The sequence below is a fragment of the Episyrphus balteatus genome, chromosome 1 (genome assembly GCF_945859705.1).
Source record: "Episyrphus balteatus chromosome 1, idEpiBalt1.1, whole genome shotgun sequence".
In the NCBI taxonomy this organism is placed as follows: Eukaryota; Metazoa; Arthropoda; class Insecta; order Diptera; family Syrphidae; genus Episyrphus; species Episyrphus balteatus.
In genome coordinates this window covers 15,504,638-15,529,647 of record NC_079134.1, presented here as the reverse complement: position 1 = coordinate 15,529,647, position 25,010 = coordinate 15,504,638, and the positions used below count along the sequence as shown (strand labels likewise).

Here is a 25,010-nt window from a genome sequence, read left to right as displayed (position 1 = left end):
ATTTTTCAAAATTATAAATTTTATATTTGAAAAATAAAAGATTTTTTTTTTGAATAATCAATTATTCCAAAACGGGTTAGTGAATTTTCTTTAAAATGGCATAGCAATTTTGCTTTTGAGAAATTTGGACAAAAAAAAAATAAATAAAAAAAGATTTATGAAAACTCTTTGTTATACATTTACTCATTTTTATCAACAAAAAACCGACTTCTAGAGATCCAAACTTCCACTAGGTATGCCATATTCAAAACTGGACCAAATTATATCACAAGCTTTTAAATACAAAGAGAATTATCAAAATCGGTTCACCCAGTCTAAAGTTCTGAGGTTTTAAAAATTTCACAGAAACTTCACTTAAAGGAAAACCGTAAGGATTCGGGAGTATTATATTGGTCTTAACCATTTTCGGTTTGAACCATTAGTTTTGGGACACCCTGCGAAACTTACATACAGCCAACACTCAATGCAAATTCTAATATTTTGGGGAAATCCGATTACATTTAGGTACTTAAACTCAAAAACAAACTTTAATTTGAAATGAAATCCACAAAAAAATGAATTATTTATAAGTTAGCTTTCTCAATAACCGTTATTGTGGTTTTTGAGAAAGACATTTTGTTAATATTTATGTTATTACTTTAATTTGTGTTTCGTTTCATTTTACAACCAAAATCAGGGTCTTAAAACAAAATAACGACACATTTTGAAAAATAAATTCAAATCAACCGACAACAAGGCGAATAAAACTTGCATTCCACTTTGAACTTTTAAAGCAGCTTTTTTATTTCCATAAAATGGTGCGAGCATGAACTAGAAAATGATTTAAGTCTCCGATAATAAGGTAAGAGAACAGAAGTTCGATTTAGCAAACAAACATTGTGAACACACAAATAAGCTATACCTAATTAAAAAGTTTGTTCATATTTTCAACCAACTTCCAAAAAGAAGGAGTGTATCAATTCGTCTATATTTTTTTGTTTGTTTTTTATGTTTGTTAACTCATAACTTTGGAGTTTGGACTGGATGAACCAGTTCTGATAATTCTGGTGCCTGCAGTGTGATCCCATTTTAGTTATGACATCAGGAGTATCCAAGAGAAAATCATAAATTCAATTTCGATCCATAAATCATTTCTTTGATATTCCCATTTAAATAAATGATTAGTAAGTCAGAATGTTCAATATAATTTGTTTGTGTATGAAAAAGGGTTCTACACGGAGAAAAATGATCGGTTAAAAATAACGTAAAACTCGTGTAAGATTAACAGAGAAGATTATTGATATAGCACCTGCAAACTAAATCCGGTTAAAATGTACACGAGTCGACTCGGCTTTTCAAAATTGTTAAATCTTAAACACTTTCTCGGTTAAATTTTACTAAAATCTCAAATTTTAACCGAGTTTCTTGATCAATATAAAAAAGTTGATCGGTTAAAATAACCTTCTAAAATGGTAATTTTAAACAATTAAACTTAACAGAGGCGACAATTGATTTTAGCAACGAGAACTGCGTAGTTTTCAACCAAGACTACGTTATTTTTAACACATTTTTTTAATCCAACCGAAAAAACTTCTCGGTAGGTACCTTATTTTTCTGCGTGTAAGCTTTTTTTGTTTTGAAATATTTACATACTTTTGTACATTAACTTTTTAGTGACAATCCTAATATTACTTGCGATATAGTTAGTTAAGGATTTGTAAGAAAAATCGAACTTAAGATAGCAGTCAGACATCATGACATTAAGATGAAAGAAAAAGAGCTAATATAACAGAAGTGATTTACATCTAATTTGGAGGTTATGAGTTTCGTAGGATTCCCTAGATGCGAAATTTAATTTTTTTTTAACGGCAAAAATTAATGAAACCTCTCATCTCCGCCGATTCAGTTAAAGTCTTCATTTATAGTTTCGCAAATATCTATGTACATAAGGCATTAGTGTTGAAATTAAAATGCAAAAATTTTTTTTCGAAATAATCGTAATAGAAAAATGGGTAAAATATTGTAATTTGAAAGACAATTTTTTTTTTAATTTTTTTTTATTTTTTTGAAAACGAACCAATGAATTTTTTTGAAGATTAATTTTATTATTTCTATTTCATACCAGATTTATAAATGTAAATTTTTTTTAAATTTTTTTGTACAGAATAATTCTTTGTTTCTTTAAAATTATAATATTTTTTTTTTATAAAAAATTTTGTTTCTTTAAAATTATCATAATTTTTTTTATACAAATAAATTTTAAGAGAACTTGCTCTTAAATTGCTAAGATTGTTGAAACTTTTTACTTAAAAATCTTGACTAATTAAATTAAAAATAAAATAAAAATCTTCTTTAAAAAAAAGGGGGAAACAAATAAATATGTTTCTAAATAAATATAGACAGTATTAAAAATCTTTCAAACGATTTTATTTTTATAAAACTCGTATTTGCCGTTTTTGAAAAGTTTTAATGGGATACTTAATTTGAAAAACTCCTCTGGGGAGTCTTCAAACAACACTTACTATTCAATTTTGAAGTGAACATTTAGGCTGTAGTCGAATTTTCCATATCCTTAACATGTTTTACTTGAACCTTTGCATACCTACAACAAATAAAAATCAAATGACGTTGGTAACACACTTTTCTTATCGCTCTTCCACATCCATCAAACATGATAACAATAAGAATCAAGGTAACTTATATTTAGAACCTTTTTTTTTCGACTTTTACTACTCTTAAACAGCAAATAAACTTTTTTTAGCATATAAATTGTTAAACTCTTTTTCTCTATTATCATATATCTTATAACAAAACAAAAAACTAAACCAAACCTAGAAAAAATATATACTTTTTAAATTGTTATCATCTTGGCGCTCGCATAAGGCCTAAACTGTCGGATGCATGCAATGTCTCACATGTCACGTGTACGACCTTCAGACTATGCCACAATTCTTGATTGAACCGAACTCTTCCTCCCACAAATATGTCAAGCTGTCAAAATGTTATTCATGTCTCTAAGGGATTAGCGAATTGTCATTCTTTTAGTATATTGTTTCACCTTTTCCCTTTATCCTCGAGGCACCTAGTTTTTGTTTTAGTTTTTTTGTTACTTTTTGAGAAACTCCATCAAAACACATGGGTGACGATTATAATGGAATTGTATGCGCGGGTGTGTATTTCTTTTTTGTCATTTAAACTCCTTTTTTCATACTCTCACAAACAACAACAAAACAACACAATGACACAAAACACATCATCAGCAAACCTTGTTCTCAGAAGTAGGAAAGTTCTTAGTCCTGGAACTAGTTATCGTTGGTACTTTATTCGCGCTTGTTTTAGCGTAAAATCCCACTCTAACGTGTTCCACAGAAAAAAAAACAAACTTAAACTAGAAACTAAAAAAAAAATAAAATAAAATTACTTTTTGTTATATTCACTCGTTGATACCTGATACATTGTAGAAAAGTTGGAAAAAGTTTGACTCATTTTATAATTAGTGACAACAGCTGCTGTAAAAAGGAAAGTTCTAACAGAGTACTCGTACCTTTACATACTTTGGAAAATATGGATGATATGGATTTGGACTTTGTTAAGTGTATTTACCAACCAAAGCCGAGGTTAGTAGGTTGTGTGATGATATTTTGAAAATGAAATTTTATGGAAATTTTAAAGCACAGTTAAATGAAACGTTAAAATTAAGTAGATACCTACTTTGTTTTTAGTGAGAACATCTTGTAGGAAAACTGGCCTCGACCTATTTACATAATTTCAAGGATACTTATCCTTCAACTTTGGCATCCTATTTATTCTGATTTAAGTTAGAATCACTATTTCATATAATTTGCAAGGACTTTTAAAAAACGAGTAGCTAATCCAACTTTACAATACAAGGTGACGCAATAGTAATGTCATAATGTAAATTGACTTGTGTTTAGGAACGTTTGTAATTCAATGTTTAATTTAAAATAGTTTTAGGTACAATTAGCTAAATAACTTTTTTCAAGGTTACCAAAAAGTGAAGCAATAATTGAATCGTTTACGCAGATGAGAGAGCAAAGTAATGGTTTAGGGAGCATTCTCATTCTATATGGAGCCTCTGAGCTCTACCTACTTCCTCAAAAATTTAAGCAGCTTTAAATAATCAGAGCTTTAAAAAAAAGGCTTTTCCTGATTTTTCAAAGATTTTTCATGATCTTTCGTGAATATTTTAATTCATTAACACTTAGAATATTAATTTGTTTCATTGTTTATTATATTAAAAATATCCTAACTTTAGTGCTGTCTGAGAATATCTTCAAATCATATGTAACGGGTGTGACTTTTTTTTTAACGTCACACCCGTTACATCTAATGAACTTAATTTCATTAAAAAACCAGCCGTGCATTTTGTTTACATAAAATTCTCGGTGTTAAAAATTTTTGAATTTCCTTAATAAAATATTAGAATTTATATATTTTGACAACACATCTTCGTTTTTAGAGCAAAGATATTTCAAGATTTGTTCGATAAAATACACGGTGCGACACTGAAAATACACCCGACAAATTACATAGTGTAGGCTGTTCGTATGGTCGAATAATTTTTTACAGACCTTACGAGGTAATTTATCAATATCTCAGTCATTTTTTTAATAATTCGCAATATGTTATATGTTTTTGGAAAGAGGGTTCTCAGACCTTTTGAATGATGTATAAAAGTCTATTGTTTAAACCAATTAATTATGGGTTTTCATTCCATAAATCTTGAAAAAGTGATGTTTTCCTCAATTTTTTCAACTTTTACCCATTTTTTATTGCACAATAATTTTTTTAATAATTCGCAATATGTTATATGTTTTTGGAAAGAGGGTTCTCAGACCTTTTGAATGATGTATAAAAGTCTATTGTTTAAACCAATTAATTATGGGTTTTCATTCCATAAATCTTGAAAAAGTGATGTTTTCCTCAATTTTTTCAACTTTTACCCATTTTTTATTGCACAATAAAACAAACAACAAAATAAAGTTAGGTTATATTCTGAAAGAATACATATATCTATTGTACAAAGCCAAAACCACGAATCTGCAACATTGTAGTTTTGAGAAAAACGGCTTCAAAATTTTGGAAAGTAATGCAATCTTATGGAAACTTTTGTACGGAAATTTATACTTTAGGTTTCTAGGCAACAGATGGAGGATTGGGATCGACTAAGTGAATAGTTTTTTATTTGGGAAACCAACACTATCTCCAAAAAAAAATCTCAATCGGATAAAATCTCCAGAAAATTTTTGACCCCTTGGACAAAATCCCCATGGGGAAAGGCATCCAATGGACAAAATCTCCAATAAATAATTTTTTCTCCCATTTTCTCCAAATCCCAAAAAATCTCCAACTAGTAGAAACAAAAACGATATAGAATGATACAAAAACACTTTTAGTCAAGCAAAATCAAAACCAAACACGACAATTTTGAAATCATAAAGGTTCCTCTTTTAAAACGGAACAGAAAAAATAATTTATGTAAACAACCGTGACTTGAATCTTCGTTGTTTGACCTATGGTTCTAATATACTGGAATTATACAGCAAGTTGAACTAAGCATAATCTTTTGAGGCAAGTTATCATAGCTTACAATTAAATATGTGTAAAAATAAGTCTTTCCAAAATGAAGATGCGCAAGTTGTCTATCAAGCAATCAACTTGCGCATCTGAAATTTTGGGATTTTCGCTCGGAGATTTTTTTTGTTTGAGATTTTTTCCTAGAGATTTTGTCTATACCCAGGTCTGTCTTGGGGATTTTGGCTTTAGGGATTTTCTCTTTGGGATTATGGGTTTTGGTCATTCATCACCAACCCTACTACAGTACTTTTTCTTAAATCGGGAACACGTATTTTTAAAATCGATGTAAGTTGAAGAATGAATATACACAATAGGGTGGGTCAAAATACAATTTTTTGGATTTTAAAAAAGGCTCAGCGATTTAAAGGTGCTAAATGGTTCGGTTAGCTTATAAGTAAAATTTCATTTCATTATTTTAACTTTAAGTGCCTCCGGATTGTGGGTTAATTTTTGAAAAAGCTGATTTTTGCCTAAAAACCACACATGCTTTGCTTAATTGATTATTATCTCATTTCTTATAAAATCTAATTCAAGATCATGTGCCAAAAAGCTTAAGCGTGTAGGTTGGGTCCGGACAAGAAAAAAATCGTATTGGAGGGGATTAATATTCACCCCCGTTTAGTCAGGAGGGGCAATTTTCTAAAAAAAAATGATTTAATTAGGAAAAAATATTATTAAAAATCAACGGTTATACCTACAACAACATGTTATACCTTTTTGTTAAGCCCAAAATCTCTTTTTTATTTTGCTTTCAAATAAAGCTGTTTTATAAAACAGTTTTTGAAAAATTAATTAATTTTCAAAATCAAAATTTTGAAAAAAAAATTTTATTAAATTTGCGAACTAATTTTTTTTTTTTCTTAATTTTATGTGATTAAGTACTATTTAAGTTTTCAAAATTCAATGCTCTTATTTGTTGGTAAGCAAAAACAGAAAACCGGATGCAAAAATGTTTTGTCGTTTTTGAGAAATTAAAAAAAAAAACAAAACTACATTTTTCTAAGACTTGTTAATTAATTTATGAAACATTATATCTTTCTTTTATTATTTTTAAGGGGATACCACGCCTCCAAGGTAGAAAATCGTTAGTTTGAATATGTTTCCTTTGCATTAACTACAATTCTACCAAGTTTCAAGATTCTAGGGTATTCAGAAGTATACTTTTTAATAATTGATATTAATTCTGCCAAAATGGGCGGTTACCACGCCCCCTGAATGTAAAATTTCAATTTTTCGATTTTTTTCCTTTTATGTACTTCAAGATCCATGACCATAACAAGTTTCTATGAAAACTAGAAGTTTGCCATAATTTTTATCATATGTTAGTTAGTGTGTTAGTGAGTAAATCAGTGTGTTAGTGTGTTAGTGAGTAAATTTGCGATTTTTTAAGGCCTTTTACTCAGAAACTACTAATCCTACGTAGCTGAAAGTTTTTGAGGAGCTTGATTTGGACTATGTTAACAAATAAAACGAGTGTGAAATGTTTGACATTATTGAAACAAAAGTTAGAATGGTTCGAAAAAGGCCTGAGTTTTTTCCTAAGGTTTTAGGACCAAAGTTCATAGAGAACTTGGCTGGGCAACCGGAGGCAGAAGATAAAGTCTGATTATAACCAAACTTTATAATATTGTTCTATTCACAGTTTGGCACCTTTTCATCACTGTGCCCGTAAAAAAATCAGCAAAAAAAAATTTCTCCATACATTTTTGACCCAGCCTAATACACAACTAATTTATTATATAACTATGAACTGAATATACATTTTAAATATACATACCATGCTTATTTGTGAATAAAATGTATGTTTTTTTTTTAATTTTTTGGCATTAAACGTGTAAAAAGCGATATTTTGAAAAAGTCTGAAAAAATGATTTCCTTCCTTAGGAGCTTAGGAGCGACAAACTGTGATAAATTCTTGATTGGTTGTAAAAACATCTTTCGTATCAGACGTAGTTTGGCAAAGATAAAGCCAGTTAAGGGAAAAAAGAGCAAAAATCATAAAAACCGTCATAACTCGAAAACGGGACGAAAACGAGAAAATTACCTCTTAAGATTTTCGACTTAAAATGACCTCAGGAATCCATGGTCTTCATTTGAGGCGGTTGCTGTTTGACATACTGTATACACAAAATATTTAAAATAGGCTGAATTTCATGCAAAGTGTGAAAATAAATTTAAAAAAATGCATGTTATAAGTACGTTTTAGTACTATTAGTAGTAGTAGCATTTACAAGTAGCATTTGGATTAAAATTAAGTTGAGCAACGAATTAAAGTCATATTTGATTTTTAAAAGCCTTTAATCCATAAATGTAACATTGCACCATTCAATATGGTATCATTTCTCTAAGTCTTTTGGCTTCTCTTTTGTGAATTTTAAACTTGCATTTTTATTCCCAAATCTAAAATTAAAAAGTTAGCATTAGGTCCAACTTAAATTTCTCATACTATGAATAAATAGTATTACAATAATTTAAACGCCATAATAAACAATGAACAAATGTAATGAAGATGTCAGCACTCAAAAAAAGAAGAACCTGTGACACTTGTTGATGGGCCCACTTATTTTCGAGAGCTTCATGTGAATCTTATATCAAAATACTCAGTACAAAAATAAACATTTCTATCAAATTCAAATCAAGAGTGTTCTTGACAATGAAATTGTAGTTCAATTTCAACAGCTGATAATAGAAATAGAAAACCATAGCATTGAATTATTTTCGAGTACTAACTTCATAGCTATAAAATGATTGATTCAAAACAAATGATCAACAGTTATAGTGAAAGAAGTGTAAACTAACAGTATTCCATTAAGATGAAAGGCTTTGGTTATATTATTGGAGTAGTTCTCCTTGTTGCTTGTGCTCAAGCTGACACTGAAAATACCCCATCCTTCATGGACGATTTTAACAAATTAACCGATTCATTCCTTGCATCGGAACAAAACCCAAGCAATTTTGATGCTCTTGGACTCAAAATCGATGCATTATTTCAAGTTAGCGAGGAACATGGAGTCAACAATGGAGTCTACCAAACTGTTTTCAACACTTTAAGGAACTTCCGCTATTTGAGTCATCAAATGAAAAACTCTGACCAAATTTTGGAAGAAATTGCCCAATTGCAATCTAATTTCGATTTTATATTCGATGATTTGAATTTGCAACGAGATGTCGATGAAAGTGAACTGCCTTCGGAAATTAACAAAGTTATCGATGAATTTGTCGATCGTTATACTGCGTCATCAATTGAACTTTTCGACAATATGCTCACACAAACTAAACATTTGGAGGAAAATTCTGAAAAATTGGCCGAAGAATCCAGCATACAAGTTGTAACTTTTGCTGAAGATATTGAAAAATGTTTAGCTATTCCAAAAAGTGAATTCAAACAAGTCTACCAATGCCATCAGGATACTAGAGCAGTTTTGCCAACTTTGGCTCATAACACGGTATTATTAAATGCTATCGTTACTGATATCAATCAATTGGATAGTTTGCCATTGGATGGTGAGAAATCTGTCTATCAACTTTTGGCTGAAATTAACAATGAAAGATACAGATTGTTGAATCATATTCAAGAATTAAGGGATCAACGTGAAGCTGAAAAGGATAACAAGGAATCAAATTCTTCATTAGCAAATAACGAATAGTTTGAGATTTTAAAAAGTTACTTTAAAAAGTGTTTAATTTAATAAAAAAATGTATTTTATTTAATTAATAAGACTATGATTTATTCATTCTTTTCCTTTTCAAATAGAAATTTGTTTTGAAAAGAATAAATCTATGTCGATCTATATGGACAAGTCTTTTCAAGGTCTGTAAATAAAAAGACAAATTTTATTGCTCATTTAACTTCTAAGAAATCTTATTTGTGTACAAGGAATTCCATTACAATTTTCCCTTGAAGAATATGAGAACAAGGTTATTGCATTCAAGATGTTTACATAAGGAAATGAATTGGTTTTCATCTTCATTTCATTCTCTTTTATGATAATAGCCTTGAAATACTAAAACTACGACTCAATTCTATGTAATGGCCTTCAACATTTTATTAAAGAATGTACATCATTTGTTCGTGTTGTAAAGTAATTCAAATGATCAAAGAGTACCTACCTAAACAAATTAAAAATATTGAAAAAAAAAAAAACAATTATTAATGCCATGATTCATTAGATCTTTTAGTTTCGATATTATTTAAATTATATGACCCATTTTTCTATGGAGCCTGGGCCCAGGGCGTACACCAACGAGACTAGTATCAAATGAAAGCTTATATTGAGCTCTATTAGTGAGACAAATATTTTCAAAATTGGTTTTGGGGATTTCGAGATATTTGAGTCTGAAGTTTAGGACGAAAAAATCAGAAAAATCGGAATTTTTCGAAACAAATCTTGATAGCATCCGAAGTATAGAACCTAGAAAAACAATTTTGGTACCAAATGAAAGGTTAAGGTAATACCTTTCGACTGATACTAATATCTTTTTTTTATGTATTTTTTATAGTATTTTTGTATATATGTATTATGTATGGTTCTTAGACTTTTTTTGAAAAAAATTCCTTAAGACTGATTTCTACAACTGATATCTCGAAAAAATAAGTTATGACATACACTTTTTTCTACACCAATACAATCTTCAATTGATAACCTTTTATTTCATATACATAAAAGTTACATTACTTCAAACAAAACCGTATTTTAAACAAAAAAACTAAAAAAAATTTTTAAAAATGAATATATGTAAATTTTTTCTACTTTATTCAAAGCTTAATTAAAAGCTGATACTAAAGAATGATTCCATTTAACATCATAGTCTAAGAGCCGGCAGCATATTTTGGCAGTTTTGGTATAACCGTTCTAAAGAAATTACCACCTTTATCTCGAAAAAACTATCTAATTTCGTACCATCATGTTTTTTTATACGTACTTTATTAAACGCTACGACCAATTTATTTGGATATTTAAGTGTTATGAAAATTGGCCATTAAATATTTTTCACCCTACTTTCCCAACCCACTAGTTTTTTAAATCGCTCACTTAGCATTCTTTTAAACATATTTTTTGTGTACTCCATGAAAAGTGTATATTTCAATAATCTGACAATTTGAGCGTGGCATACGAAAATGGGAGAGGCACAAAGTTGTAAAAAAAAAACGTCACCTCGAAATACTCGAGCGCGATTAATTTTTTTTTATTCTGAAGGGAATTTTATCAGGAACACGAAAAACATATAATCTGACGGTTTTCATGGGGCAATATAGCCAAAATTATCGATAAAGCATGCACGTACAATAAAAAAATTCTAATTTTTTGGTTCATGTTGGTGAGTTTTTAACGTTTTTGTCGAAATATCTTAATTTTGTTTGCCTAATTTACTTACATTCATTATGTGGATTGACTTAAAAAAATCTAAAGAATTCATTAAATTTGATAAAAAATAACGTGCCCAAGGGAATAAGCCCTAAAAGACGTTTTATATGGAATTCATTATCGGAGAATTTCCATACCGGTCCCAATACTTAAATTTGTGTTTATAGCAAAAGCCCCATCTTTAATAAATATAGAAGCTCTGATCGTATGGTCATTACGTAATGTTCTTAGATTTGGGGTATTTTTTTCTTTCGTAAAAGACCAGACGACAAATATAACTCGAATAACATTTTTTTTTAATTTTTTCTACCGCTTTTTTCAGCCACCCATACCACTGTCTAATTGTCAGATTAATATATATCGGTTATCACAAAGCCAATGCGAGTATACTCTATTAATATCTGACGCGCTCGAGTTTTTCATGTGACAGTTTTTTTTTTTTAAATTTTTTTAGAGTGTTTATAAGCTCTTTTCCCCACTTAAATGGAAAACTTCCATATACTTTTTTTCGTTTTAGAACCTAATCTTCGCATTCCAAAAGATCCCCATGACGCTCGAGTAACTGCAAATTTAGCATCTCGGGCTCCCCTACTATTATAGTCCGATAGATGACTGTCCAGCTAATTAGCTCAAAAGGTTGGGGCTAACATTGGAGCCAATTGAATGATACTAGAAAAAGAAAAAAATTGTTTTGCAATTTTTAAAATGACAACATCTACATATCGTTGGAGTAAAGCAAAATTGTTCTAAATCCAATTTTTATAGAAAATAGGTTAATGTTGAAGTTTTTCTAATTTGAGGGTGCTCTTTCCGAATTTGAAAACCGTTTTTGTCAAAAAAAATTTCATTCAGCAGATAATATAATTTAATGGGACATGGAACAATAAAAACAGGGAAGTAACCTTTTGAAAATGAGCCCGAGTATTCTTGATTGTTCTAAGTCCACTTTTTATTTAAGGAAAAAACGTACTTGTAACTATAGGAAGTGTTCTATGTCCAATTTTAGGTTTTTAGTTTTAAAAAATATTTAAAAATAGTATGCATCTACTAATGAGGTAAACACTTGTATATTTTATTCAAGAGAAAAGAACAAACTTTATAAAAAAAACATAACTTGAGTGGCAAACGAGCAGAAAATTGTCGCTTTAAATCAATTTGAAACTTAAAAATCGTCCCCTGTAAAATTTGCTTTTTGTGACTTAGAACAATTTTGCTTTACGGCGACGATATGATGGTAACTCTATTTTAAAGAAAAATTGCTCCATAAACATTGAACAAATTTGTCATATCTTTTTAGTTTGCTCCTACAAAAAAATGTTAAAAATGTTAAAAAAGTCTAAACAGTAAACAAATTTATACTACTAAATATTTTTTTTCGTTGTACCTATAGGCTTTTGTTTGGAGTTTTTAACATTTCCTCATTGAAAAAAAAAAAACTGCAAAAATATGAGAAATAATGTTATAAGATAATTTTTCCTTCAAAAAGGGTTTCCACATTCAAGTTCCCATTTTAAAAGTGGCAACACCTCTTGTCATTTTCAACATAAGGTTAAAAATAGAAACTATTTTTATTAGTTTTCAAAAACTCCAAAATAAATACTTTTAGATGACCTATTAAAATCACCTGTAACAAATGCTTTCTAATCATGACATTGTGTAAAACTAAAACGTCAGCATGTACGAGTATAGGTATGTCGAAAACACCTCATGTCTATATTAAAAATGGTTCCAATACAATTCTTTCTATAAATTCTACGTACAACCACGTTGAATGAAAATCCTAATCAATTGCAATCGATATATCTTCAATCGTGATACTACTACACCGTAAATGACGTGTGCCAAAAGATAAATCCTCTTCGAAAGCCTAAACTCCTCAAAGATAGAAGAGTAGAGAGACGTTTTGGCTGAAATGGTTTCAATATTGCAACAATATTTTATGTCATCATCATCATATACAACATTTCAATCTTCCAACTACAACTCCTTATACCCCACCCACTTTCTGCTCCTGTGTATATATGAATGCAATATTGTCATTGACATTCAACACGTCAATCCTGGATGTATACGTATAGTCACCTCGATCAGGACATCCACAGAGATGTCCTCGATTCAAATTGTATAAACACAGCAAAACAGTAACACAAACCTCAAGCATTGACATTCGAAAAATGACATTCGAAAATAATCAATTTATTTCGATTGAAGTCTTTCATATGTGAGTTAACATATAAATATCATCATTCACTCATACATCTTTATAAACGTCTACAACTTTATATTGGTTGTTTGGTTCGGAATAACTGAGTTACTCTTTATTTCGTCCTCAAAATTTTCAATAGGTGCATCAACGTTCCTTAAATTCTTAGCAAACATAAACAATTTTAGTATCTGTGTTGGAAATTTTGAAGTCAATGCCATCTGGGGCTCATGAAAAAAGAGTTCAAGGACAATGTGAGTGCATCTAGCTATATTGCCTTGTGTAAATGTAGGAACGTTAATCAAAGACATATTTTCCATTTTTTTTCTTCAGCTATAAAGTAAGAACCATAAAATATCATCAAACCCCTCTTTCCTTCGTTCCTTCGTACTGCTACTAGAAGAAGTCTAGTATTTCAATCGTTAAAGTTGATATTTACCTTGAGCAATAATTATGTCCATGGACGATGATACGAGTATTTTACTACGAGGTCGTTGTTTGATGCAACATTTGTATATATAAAAATGTTAGCAGTGTATTCATTCAGGAGTTAAAAATTAGCACGAATAAAAATTACCAGTAGGTATCAGTGGTAATAAAGTTAATGTTAAAATGTTTGATGAGGGTGGATGAAGCAAACATACATATCAATAAAAAATTTAATGTTGAGATTTTAATCTAACATGACATTTATGGTAAAGGAGAAACTTGGTCGTGTTTTGTGAATTTCTGAATTTTCATTTACCTCTCAACCATTTCCGAGTCTAGATTGAAAATTAATCAGTAACAATTACAACCACAGTTTAAAGGTTTTGTCCTATTAAAGACCGTTGAAGTGTGTTTTTTTCTGATGATGATTTGGAATTTTTTGTGTTTAGCTTATTTATGAATAAACAAATAATTTGAAATTCATATACTTTAATATGAGTCGTGTGAGTTGCGGAAGTACCAGTAAAATGTATGTAATTAAAAAAAAAACTGTACCTATTTAGTAAAAATATATTGTGATTTAAACTTTTCATCAGTCATTTTGTGGAACGAAATACGGCAGATTTTTTCAAATCTGAAAGAAGGATATTAGAAAAGCTTAAGTCCCTCGTTTTCGGGACGCCAACCCCCTGGCGAAATCCGGCATTTTGAAAAACGCGAATTGGTCTATATCTCCCAAACTATTGACTTAATCAATAAGTTACTTATACAAAGTTGTAGGTAATATAAATTAAATATCTTTTTTTGTGCATTCACTGTTTTTCAGCTAGGACAACACTTTTGAGGTTATGTCGTTTTATTTTTTTTTTTCGTTTATTTTATTATTCCTGAGTTTCTATGATAGTTACACATTTTTTTCATCAAAAAAGTTTTAGAGCATCAAATTTCCATTAATTTGGTATACTTTCGAATATTATATGACTTTTCAAACCAAAGATACGGAATTTTAAAGAACAATCCTTCTAAAAATTTTCAAACAATATACTAATATATTCTTGCATAAGTTATGAAAAAAAGGCTAAATCGTGTTCGTTATGTAAAACCAAGAAAAATTTGATATGAGAGGAAGTGTATCTTTTATTATTTAGGTGGTGAACATTCTAGAATAACCTCGGAATAAATGCTAATATGCTTATTTTTTCTCCTATCTCAAAAATTTCAGAAAATTTTATCAGAGATCAGAAATGCCACCTCTGACTAATTTTAAGTACTTACTCCAAAGCCTTAAACCTATAAGAAAAATGCAACTTTGAGCTCGTCTTTCGGCTGACTTATTTTAAGTGGTGGTAAGGCCTAAAATTGCTTAAAAAACGCTTTTGTCACTCGTTTATCGGGTGTTTTTGGGTGAGATATCTGCCATGTATATTTTTTGAAATAAGAAAAATGTTATTTTATTCATAGAGTGATTCAAAATAAGAAGGCGAAAGGTTATGGGGCTATGGGATAACAATTGCAATTTCAAGGAAAACAAATTTAATAAAAATTATGAAAAAACAATGAACAAGGGAGTTTATAAACTGAATTTTTATACGGAGTAACCATGTCAGCTGTCTGCAAGATGAAAGAAAGTAAGCTGTGGGGCGCGTTCAGGTGCGTATTTACACAAATTATTTGGATGTCACTACGAAGGTCCACATTTTACTGCAACGGAACGCATTGAAGAATTGCTGTGAGAAGGAGGGGAAGGTAGGAATGGCAATGGGTGAAGATTAGGATAACAGGAAGTGACTAACTAAAAGTGTCTATAAAATGCTATGATTTGAGGTCGGAAGAAGTTTGTATGTCGAAGATTAAGGAAGAATTGACTTTTCAGGGCAATATTTTTCAATTATTTTTTTAGGTATTTTAGCTCTGGTTCTTAAGAAATTAAGAAAGTTAAACTATAGTCTTATCCAGCAGAAATCTACAGGAATAACTTTTTAAAACTTCTTCATTTTTTTTTTTCTTAAAAAAAAAAATTGTTCTTTTGTTTCAACAGGATTGCACAATCTTTACCACTTCTTGCCCATTTATCTAAATAAGGTTAATTGGAGCCACTTGCCAATAAAAACCACTACAAACTTTTCTTCTAAATTGTAAACAGAAACACGAAACAACTCCTCATTAACTCAAGTGGTGAGCAACAAGTTAGCCTTTTTGATTTTCTTCTTTTTAAAATAAAAATAACTTAAGATCCTTCGTTGAACAAAAAAGAACAACTTAAACTTCAACAACAATATAGTTTGCTAAATGCGAAACATTTTTAAACAAAATTAAATTTGTGGTATCGCTTAAAATAGCTGCTACCTTTCCATACATATACCCCCCTTTTTATCCTGATGATGGATATAATGGTAATGGCGTATAGTTACTGTTGCACTATGCGAGCGCCAGCTCCTAAAGAGAAACTACTACCGCCACCACTATCACTATTCCATTTAACACCATCGGTAAAAAAGTTGCACAATCACGTCGTTTTGCCGCACTTTAATGGACCGACTTTTGTGTACACATTCAATGTAGGTTTTTAGCTTGTTGCTGTCTGTGAAAGGTTATGCTCGTAGCTATTGGTTGGGGGTGTTGTTGTCTTTTTTTTGTTTGTTTTTTATTTCCTGGTGCAATTTTAAACGATAGCTTCCGAAGGATACGGATACCACACTAATGCAGGGCAGTGATAAATAAATCTTTTAGAAGGCCAACACGTCCAAAAGCTGTATGACTGCAGGCGGGTAGGTGTCCGTGTTTGGGTGTTGTACTACACTTGCATCATGCAGGTTTGTTTAGGAGTTTTGCAAATATCAAGGCGTTCAGTGATGTGAGTGAGTAAGCCACTGCAACTAGTGGTTTTCATGATTCTGTCGAAAACAGATAAACCCTACAGGTACATAGGTTAATTTTACCTGGGTTATACGAGAAAATAGGTAAGTTGAAATCACTTAAAAGTTTTTAATAAAGGTTTTTGTGGCTTAACCGATAAATATGATATTAAGTTACTTTGGGACTATATAACGATAAACCCATACCTCAATTAGCATTTTAAAGAGACTCTGAAATAATTGAGAGCATCAGCTTTTTTGATAGGTTAAGAATTAACGTCATCAAAAGGTTTTCTTAACATTTGCCCTTAAAAAAAGGGAAAGAAACAATTATATTTCAATTTAACCTTTTTTTTTTTTGGAATGAAAACTCTTCTTTGGTTTGTTTTTTTGTTAAGTATCGATTTGTATACATAGCATGGTGTCCTTTTAGAATCATATTACTCTTTGAGTAGGAAGTATAACCAGAAGTCGAGCAGAATAGAAGAAAAAAAAAGTAATAATTTTAAATTAACCCTTAACGTTTAAACCACAAAACATGATACTGGTGGGATGTTTTCTGATATTGTTTAGATTCTAGGAATAGAAAAAAAGGATAATTCTTCATGTGAAATTTATTGTTATGAAAATTGGTTTTAGTAGGGGTTTAAAAAAAGGAGATTAAAGATTTTCATTCTTACCACTCATATAGTAAGTAAGTTAATAAGTAAGTTAAATTCATTTAAAAAAACCCCCGCATACTACAGACTTTCTGACTTAAGAGTCGGGTAGGTTATAAATACTTTATTTTAAAGACAATTGCGTTGTATCAGCTGACAGTAATTCGTGCTATGACTAAACCAATATTGAATAAACGTCTGTAGTGTGCGGGAGCTCCGATAACAGCATCATTGCTTTTCGGACGTCAGTCTTTATTGGTAGCGTATATTTAGCTCATTTGATATTAAACTTAACAGTATTGACGAATGGAAAGCAGAAAACGATGGATAAATCAGTTTTTCAAAATCTCAATGTTTGTTTACATTGAAGTTTGACCTACTTTCTAAGTCACTGTCCATGATTGGAACATGTGTCGAGGAAAATAATCAGAAACTATCATTTTTTAAAGAATCAAATACTGGAGTTACGAAAAACACTGATAATTTTTCAAATCCACATTGAATAGCTGTGTTTTTTAGGCATTGCTATCCGTATTCGCAGTTGGCGTTTAGATGCATTACAAAAACAACATGCAGCTGCCGATAAGAATAAAAGCTAAACTAAGCTGCAGATAGAATTATGACGAAGTGTATAAAGTATAAGTTTACGTTTTCCTTTCTCTTGGTGCATGCATATATTATATACATTTTTGTTCTATGTTGGTTTTTGGCAAATCCTACTGCCTAATATACATACTCATTATCGAATAAGGTAGTTCGAAATATTTATTTCAAAATTCAAAAACACTCTCATTCTCACTCACTTCTTGAAGTCATTTGACGGATAATTATCCTTTAGATTAAGTGTCAGACTCCATCGAATTCTCCATTTCCTGTAAAGTCTACTTATCGTTTATCACCAACAAAAATAAAATTGGTAACAGTATGCAGTCCTGTCTGACTCTACTTTGAACTTGAAATTCATCCGAACAAAGCACATTAGGTAGCATCTTAATCTTTCACATATCGCTGGCTGAGAATTATAGGGTTGTATGTCAACCCACCTTAGTTCTGAGAAAATCGATCTCAAAGTTTTTTAAGGCTTGTTTTTGGATAAAATAGTTACATAGTATTGATGCAATCTTATAAAGGACCCTAAAAAAATCATAAAACCATGAAAAAAAACATTAATTTCACAACAAAAAAAGGATTCTATGAGCATTTTAAAAAAAGGACATAGAACCTTTTTATGAAAAAGTTTGTAAAAAAATTTGAAAAAGGTTCAATGTTCAACATAGAACCTTATAGTTATAAAGAGCTTACATGTAATAAATGGATTTTATATGAAATAAAGTGACTTCATCGTGAAATAGGTTTTGATTTAATTTAATTTTATTCAAGTTTTGCACAAAACAGTCGAATTCTATTTTAAATAACAGAAAAAAATACCACAAATCACGTTGTTGCATTTATAGAAAACAACAATTCCTGCTTTTGTTGAATTAGGTAGGTACACAAAAAAAAGAAATGCTAAAAACAATTAGAATTTGTATTAAATCAATCGGATTTTTGCATGCTTTTTGCCAAAAAGACAGTCGTCTTAAGGCAATCATCTTCTACGGTGCAAAATGTATGCAAAAAAAAAAAAATTTTACTTATTTTTATTAGAAATCTTATTAATTTAAGAGGATTATATCTAGTATATCTTGCCATCGGATTTAGGTTTGTCTGAAGGTACGTTTTTGGTACTTTTTGAGTTTTGACTTCTTTTGATTTAAGTTAAGGAATCTACCTAGGTGCTAGGTGTTTCTTTAACTTTTGGTTTCTTATTACGAACTATGAAATTCCCAACCTCGATTATGAAAAAAAAGTTTCAAAAAATCACTTCCAATTCTTGGCACACAAAAAACATTACTCTAATTTAATTATGATGTAAGAATATCTAGGTTAGGTAACCCGAATGAATTATTGCAAAAGTTAAGGTTGGATAGTACATATTTTGGTTTAAAGAGTACAGAACGAGATACAAAAATTCTTTGCTGTTTAGCAAAAGCCCTGGAGTGAAATCCGCTAGCTTAATAGTCGATAGTTGATAGTCAAAAACGAAGAATTATGGAGCAAAATCGTCGTTTTTTACTGTCAACTATCAAGTTAGCCGATTCCACCCCTGTGGTTCAATACCAGCAAAAACATCAAAAGATCTTTTATTTTTGCTTTAGTTAAAAAAAAGATCATTTCCATAAGATTTCATTTTGAAAAATTTACGCAAAAAAGTTCTATGTAACTTAAATCAATGTATTTTTTTGTTTGAAAAAAATCAGTAAAAGGGTTCTATGCTGCAATTTGAATGACGTAGAACCTTATTGTATTAGTACATTTATGTGAAATCATGAAAGTTGTATGTCTTTTTTACCTGTACCGCCGCCATTAATTTTTTTCTAATTTTTTTTTAAATTTTATCTGAAAGCCGTTGAAATAACGAAAATTTTGGTGTATAAAACTCATTTTTTGTATTTTGTATGAAATACACCCTTATAATTCTCAGCCAGCGATATGTATCTAGTGTTTTGAGATCTATACATTTGTGATCTCTTTGGTTATCCGTTGAACTGTTCTGCTATCACACTTGTTTCTGGCATCTTTTATTAACTACGCCAAGAAGTTTCACTTCGCATACTTCGGCGAACTTCCTTAGTCTTCATGCAGTGTAGATTCTAGCTCGGTTCAGTTTTCTCCTGGTGCAGCAGCTTAGATATATTTTATATCTTTTCCATATCTTCTGGACAGCTTGCTCTACTTTGTACAGGACACACTTTTCTTTCTGCACCTGATATCGATTCAGTATTGCAGTAGTTTTCGATTCAGCTGGGTGTCGAGCTGCTGATTTTTCGTGAGGAAAGTGGTCCCACAGTTGTTGGCGCAGCATTTAGTCTTCAGCAATAAACTTGGGTGTTTGGGTGATTCAATTGGATCATCGAACATAGCTGTCTTGGGAAAGCCCCAAGTAGGCGACTCCTACTCGTCTATTTCGATTATCTAGGAAACTACTTCTTCAACTTCGGCTGATCACGAAAATGTCAATTTGAATGGAAGACAACCGCAGCATTTAAATTTCCCATTTTTAAAATACCCCTTCACACATGCGTTTTTTGACGCCATTTAATTTTACAGAAATCATACACAAATGTGGTGACACTGGGCCAATCTCCTGATAAATGTAACCACTCGTGCGGTGACGCTGCAAGGAAAAAAAAACTGGCTGGTTCCCAAAGCACCGCAGCGTCACCGCACTTGTGTTTGATTTCTGTTAAATGAGATTGCAACGGATAAGCTGCGTCATTGGTGCCTCCTCGTGGTATATTGTACTAGGCGGCACCTATAGCAGGATTCCTTCTTTTTGTTAATAACGGGCCCTGTCTGTCTGATGGTGACGTCCGAAATCCTGCCTTGATCATCAGTTCACCTAGATCCTAGAGGCTACAATAAGATTAGGCTACTGATAGTAACTGACCAGCAAACCAAATCCAGGTTCGCGAGTGCGTTCCAGGTGACTTTGAGGAGTAGAGGAGTATAGTGTAACTCATGTTAGCCCGATCCACTATCATAGTACACAGTCATCGAAGTGTAATTAGTCCTTATCCGAATCGGAGTTTCGGTTTCAGTATATCTGGATTTTGTCAGTTAGAGAGAAAGCTTACCTTCGTATCCTAGCTTCGATCTTGAAATGTTTGCTTATTTCAGTAGGTATATAAAACATAGTAAGTATCAATTTCCAACAAAAGAATTTCACTTGGGAAAAGCAGCGTTACCAATGATTTCTATGATTTCACTATACTTTCTCCAAGAAATTTAGTGATGTACTTGAAGAAAACAATATTTTATGTTTCGCATGTCAATCTTTCTAACCGGATAGCGTGTGTGCCTTTCGTGCCCTTCAAAAAAACTATACAAAAAAACACATGACTTTCTCTTTATTCATATTTCTACATATCGTGTTCACCTCAAATTTCTTTTTCGAATTTTATTTTCTATATCAAATATGTTTGTGCCATTGAGAATATTTTATTTATTTTTTTTTGTTATAAGAGACAAAATATATTCTATCATATGGGAATATTGATTTTATGATTTTTAGTTGGATGAATTTCTGTTTACCAAAATCATCAGTTGCCATAATCATGAGCAGGAAATACCTATAACAAATAATATGCAGACATTTTCTTCTATTTACCTTCTAAGACCGGTGATGGAAATTGGTGTCGATAGTCTGTGTTTGTTGTTTATTTAAGACAGTTTTTGAAAGGGTTTTCTCAGTATTTAAGTTGGTTTTTCTTTTGTTTTAATTTTTCAGCTTTAATATTCCAAGAATTTCGGCTAGATTGGAAAGATTGATGGGTACAAATGTTGTTAGACTTACCGACAGGAAATACATGAAGGAACTAAGAGAACGAATAGATGAAGACTATCGGATGCAACTTACAAATCGGATAAAGAACAGAGAGGTAAGTCCTTTGTGCCTACATAACATTATAAAGTTTATTCAATTCGTTTAGATGATTTAATAATTTATTTATATTTGTGAAAAAAAAAAAACAGTAAAAAATTCCATTTATATTTTCATACTTATTTTACATTGATTATTTTTGGTCAACGTTTCATAAAAATAGCACCAATAAAAAAAAAAAAAGGATTAAAAATTCTCTATTGCTTCCTGTTATAACCATTGAAATAGGAAGAGAATTCTGTGAAATTATATCTTTTTTAACAAACTTGCGGTTAGAGTAAAGGAAAGGTTTCAGGAAAAATCTGTTTTTTAAATGTTTTCTAAACAACTGTCAATTGTTAAATAATTGTTATATTCAATTATAAAGGAGATGGCACATTTTTGGGTCCAGTGTGTACACTAACAAAATTGGTATCAAATGAAAGGTGATAATAAGCAAATTACGTGGGTAAAATATTTTCAAAATCGTTAGTGGGGTTTTGGAGATATTGGAGTTTGAAGTTTCGGATTTCAAAGCTGAGAATTCAGGTATTTTTTCAAACAATTAATCGTAGAATGCGTAATAATGGATGTACAAAAATAATATTGGTATTGTGGCGATTCATGAAATTCATAAAATCCACTTAGTTTTAAAATCATTTTCAAATATTAATTTACTTTAAGAACAAATTTTATATTAATCACCTATTCTGTGCAAAGTTTGTTTATCGAATGTAAACAAACTTTTTGATATAAATAGTGCTTAAAAAATAAAATTAAATCAGTTCTGTTTAAGAATTCAAAGAAGTAGTTTCCTTTCATCCGAAGCTACTACATTGGTGACCCCGAGTAAACACTCTAATAGGTATCCCCCGACCAACGGTAAGGTACCACACTCAATTTACAAGGTATCCCCCGACCCACGGTAAGGTGCCTCACACAAAACATTCACACACAGTTAAGAAGGTATCCCCCGACCAACGGTAAGGTGCCATCATTAACCCATACGACAGTTGACACCAACACAATGCCTGACACCGTAGACAAGGTCCAAGAAGAGGTTGTTGGCAGAGTTTCCATCAAAGTGCCACCATTCTGGAAGCGGAGCCCTGACCTGTGGTTCCTCCAGCTTGAAGCCCAGTTCCACACCAGTGCAATCACATCTGATGTCACAAAGTATTTCACTCTTGTTGGAAACCTTGAAGCAGATGTCCTGACCGAAGTTCGAGATGTAGTCACCAGCCCTCCTGCTACAGAAAAATACAATGGTCTGAAGAATCGACTTCTAGCAGCGTTTCAAGAATCTGAGCAGAAAAGACTCCAGACCCTTCTCAGTGGCATTACTCTCGATGGAAGACGACCAACTCAGCTGCTTTCTAAGATGAGAGAGCTTGCGTCATCCACTATTTCTGAAGACATCCTCAGAACCTTATGGATGAAGCAGCTCCCGAACACCACCCAGTCCATCCTGTCGTGTAGTGCCAACCAAGAACTCAAGACTTTGGCAGAAATGGCAGATAAAATTTCTGACGTTTATTCCAATTCAGATGTTGCTTCTGTCTCAAAGCCCTCCAATGTTTCTGAAATTTCTGAGTTAAAAAATCAGATTGCTTCTCTTCAAAAGGATATTGAGCAACTTAAAGTATCCAGAAGCCGAAGCTCTTCACGTTCCAAAAATTTTATCCGGAATAAATCAAAGTCAAGAAATCAAAAAATGTGCTACTACCACCGTCGATTTGGCAAACAAGCAAGAAAGTGCCAAGAACCTTGCCAGTTTCAGACGGGAAACTAATTTGCGGACAGCAATCAGCGACTTGCCAGCCCGCAGACACCATAAGTCGCCTTTATGTCAATGAGAAATCTTCAAATAAATGTTTTCTCATTGACACTGGAGCCACAATTTCCGTCATTCCACCATCAAGCATAGAAAAGCGGAACAATCAATCGAACCGTGTTCTCTATGCAGCAAATGGCACTGAAATTCCAACTTATGGAGAGCGTTTGATGTCCCTCAACCTTGGTCTTCGAAGAAACTTCACCTGGCCTTTCATCATTGCCCAAGTCACCGAGCCAATCATTGGTTCCGATTTCCTGTCCTTTTTCGATCTTTTAGTGGATGTTAAAAACAAGAAACTAATTGATCGAAAAACAAGTCTTCAAACACATGGCTTTGGCGCAACAACATCTTCAAGTGCCGCAAACATCCAAACAATAAATCCGTCCTCATTCATTTACGATTTATTGAATGAATTTCAAGACATCACCAAGACGAATCTGTTGGCTAAAACCAAGCACAATGTGACACACCACATCCAAACAAAAGGACCTCCTGTGTTTTCAAAAGCAAGGCGTCTATCTCCGGAACAGCTAAAGACAACCAAACAAGAATTTGAGTTCATGATCAACCAAGGGATTTGTCGACCATCAAAGAGCAGCTGGGCGAGTCCTCTTCACATGGTCAAGAAAAAAAATGGTGACTGGCGTCCATGTGGCGACTATAGAAGGCTCAATGCGATAACCATCTCAGATCGCTATCCCATGCCTCCCATTGGAGATTTTGCTCATCATCTGAAGGGTAAGAAAGTCTTCAGCGTCATAGATCTGACTCGTGCCTACCATCAGATCCCTGTGGAACCAGAAGATATCCCAAAAACAGCTATCATCACTCCTTTTGGACTGTTCGAGTTCATGGTGATGACTTTTGGTCTGTGCAACGCTGCACAAACTTTTCAACGATTCGTTCATGAAGTGACCAAAGGCCTTGATTTCTGTTTTCCATACATTGATGACTTCTTAATCGCATCAAATTCATCTGAAGAGCACCAAAAACATCTCAAACAGCTTTTCCAACGTTTTCGAGAATTCGGTCTTACCATCAATCCTTCCAAATGCACTTTCCAGTCATCATCCGTAAGCTTCTTGGGTTATCTTGTCACTGAAGAAGGACTCAAACCATTGCCATCCAAAGTTGAAAACATCATGTCATACAAGAAACCATCAACAGTCCAAGAGCTCCGAAGATTTTTGGGCATGCTTAACTTCTACCGACGTTTTATTCCAAATGCTGCTCAAATCCAAGCTCCACTTCATGCATATCCATGTGGCAACAAGAAAAATGATAACACATCTATCAATTGGACGGCCGAACTAGAAAATGCTTTTCAATCCTGTAAAGAAGCTCTAGCCAACTCAACTCTCCTAGCACATCCAGATACTGACGCTTCATTGTCAATCATGACAGATGCATCCGATACTGCTGCAGGTGCAGTTGTTCAACAGCTTGTCTCTAACCATTGGCAACCTCTTGGCTTCTTCTCAAAAAAGTTTTCACCTACACAAAGCAAATATAGCGCCTATGACCGAGAGCTGCTAAGTGCTTACATGGCAATCAAGCATTTCCAGCATATGGTGGAAGGAAGAAAATTCGTTCTCTACACTGACCACAAACCTCTTACTTTC

The 25,010-nt window shown here is 32.0% G+C and overlaps 1 protein-coding gene across 2 annotated transcripts in view; it reads left to right on the top strand.

The window, feature by feature from the left end:
* The window catches only part of LOC129916876 (cilia- and flagella-associated protein 45), a 61,635-nt gene that overhangs the window by 15,578 nt on the left and 21,047 nt on the right, over positions 1 to 25,010 (top strand). For both annotated transcript variants that reach the window (XM_055997081.1, XM_055997073.1), the window contains one exon: positions 21,420 to 21,570. In XM_055997081.1, coding sequence (XP_055853056.1) covers positions 21,420 to 21,570 — 151 coding nt within the window. The remainder of the gene's footprint in view (positions 1 to 21,419; positions 21,571 to 25,010) is intronic.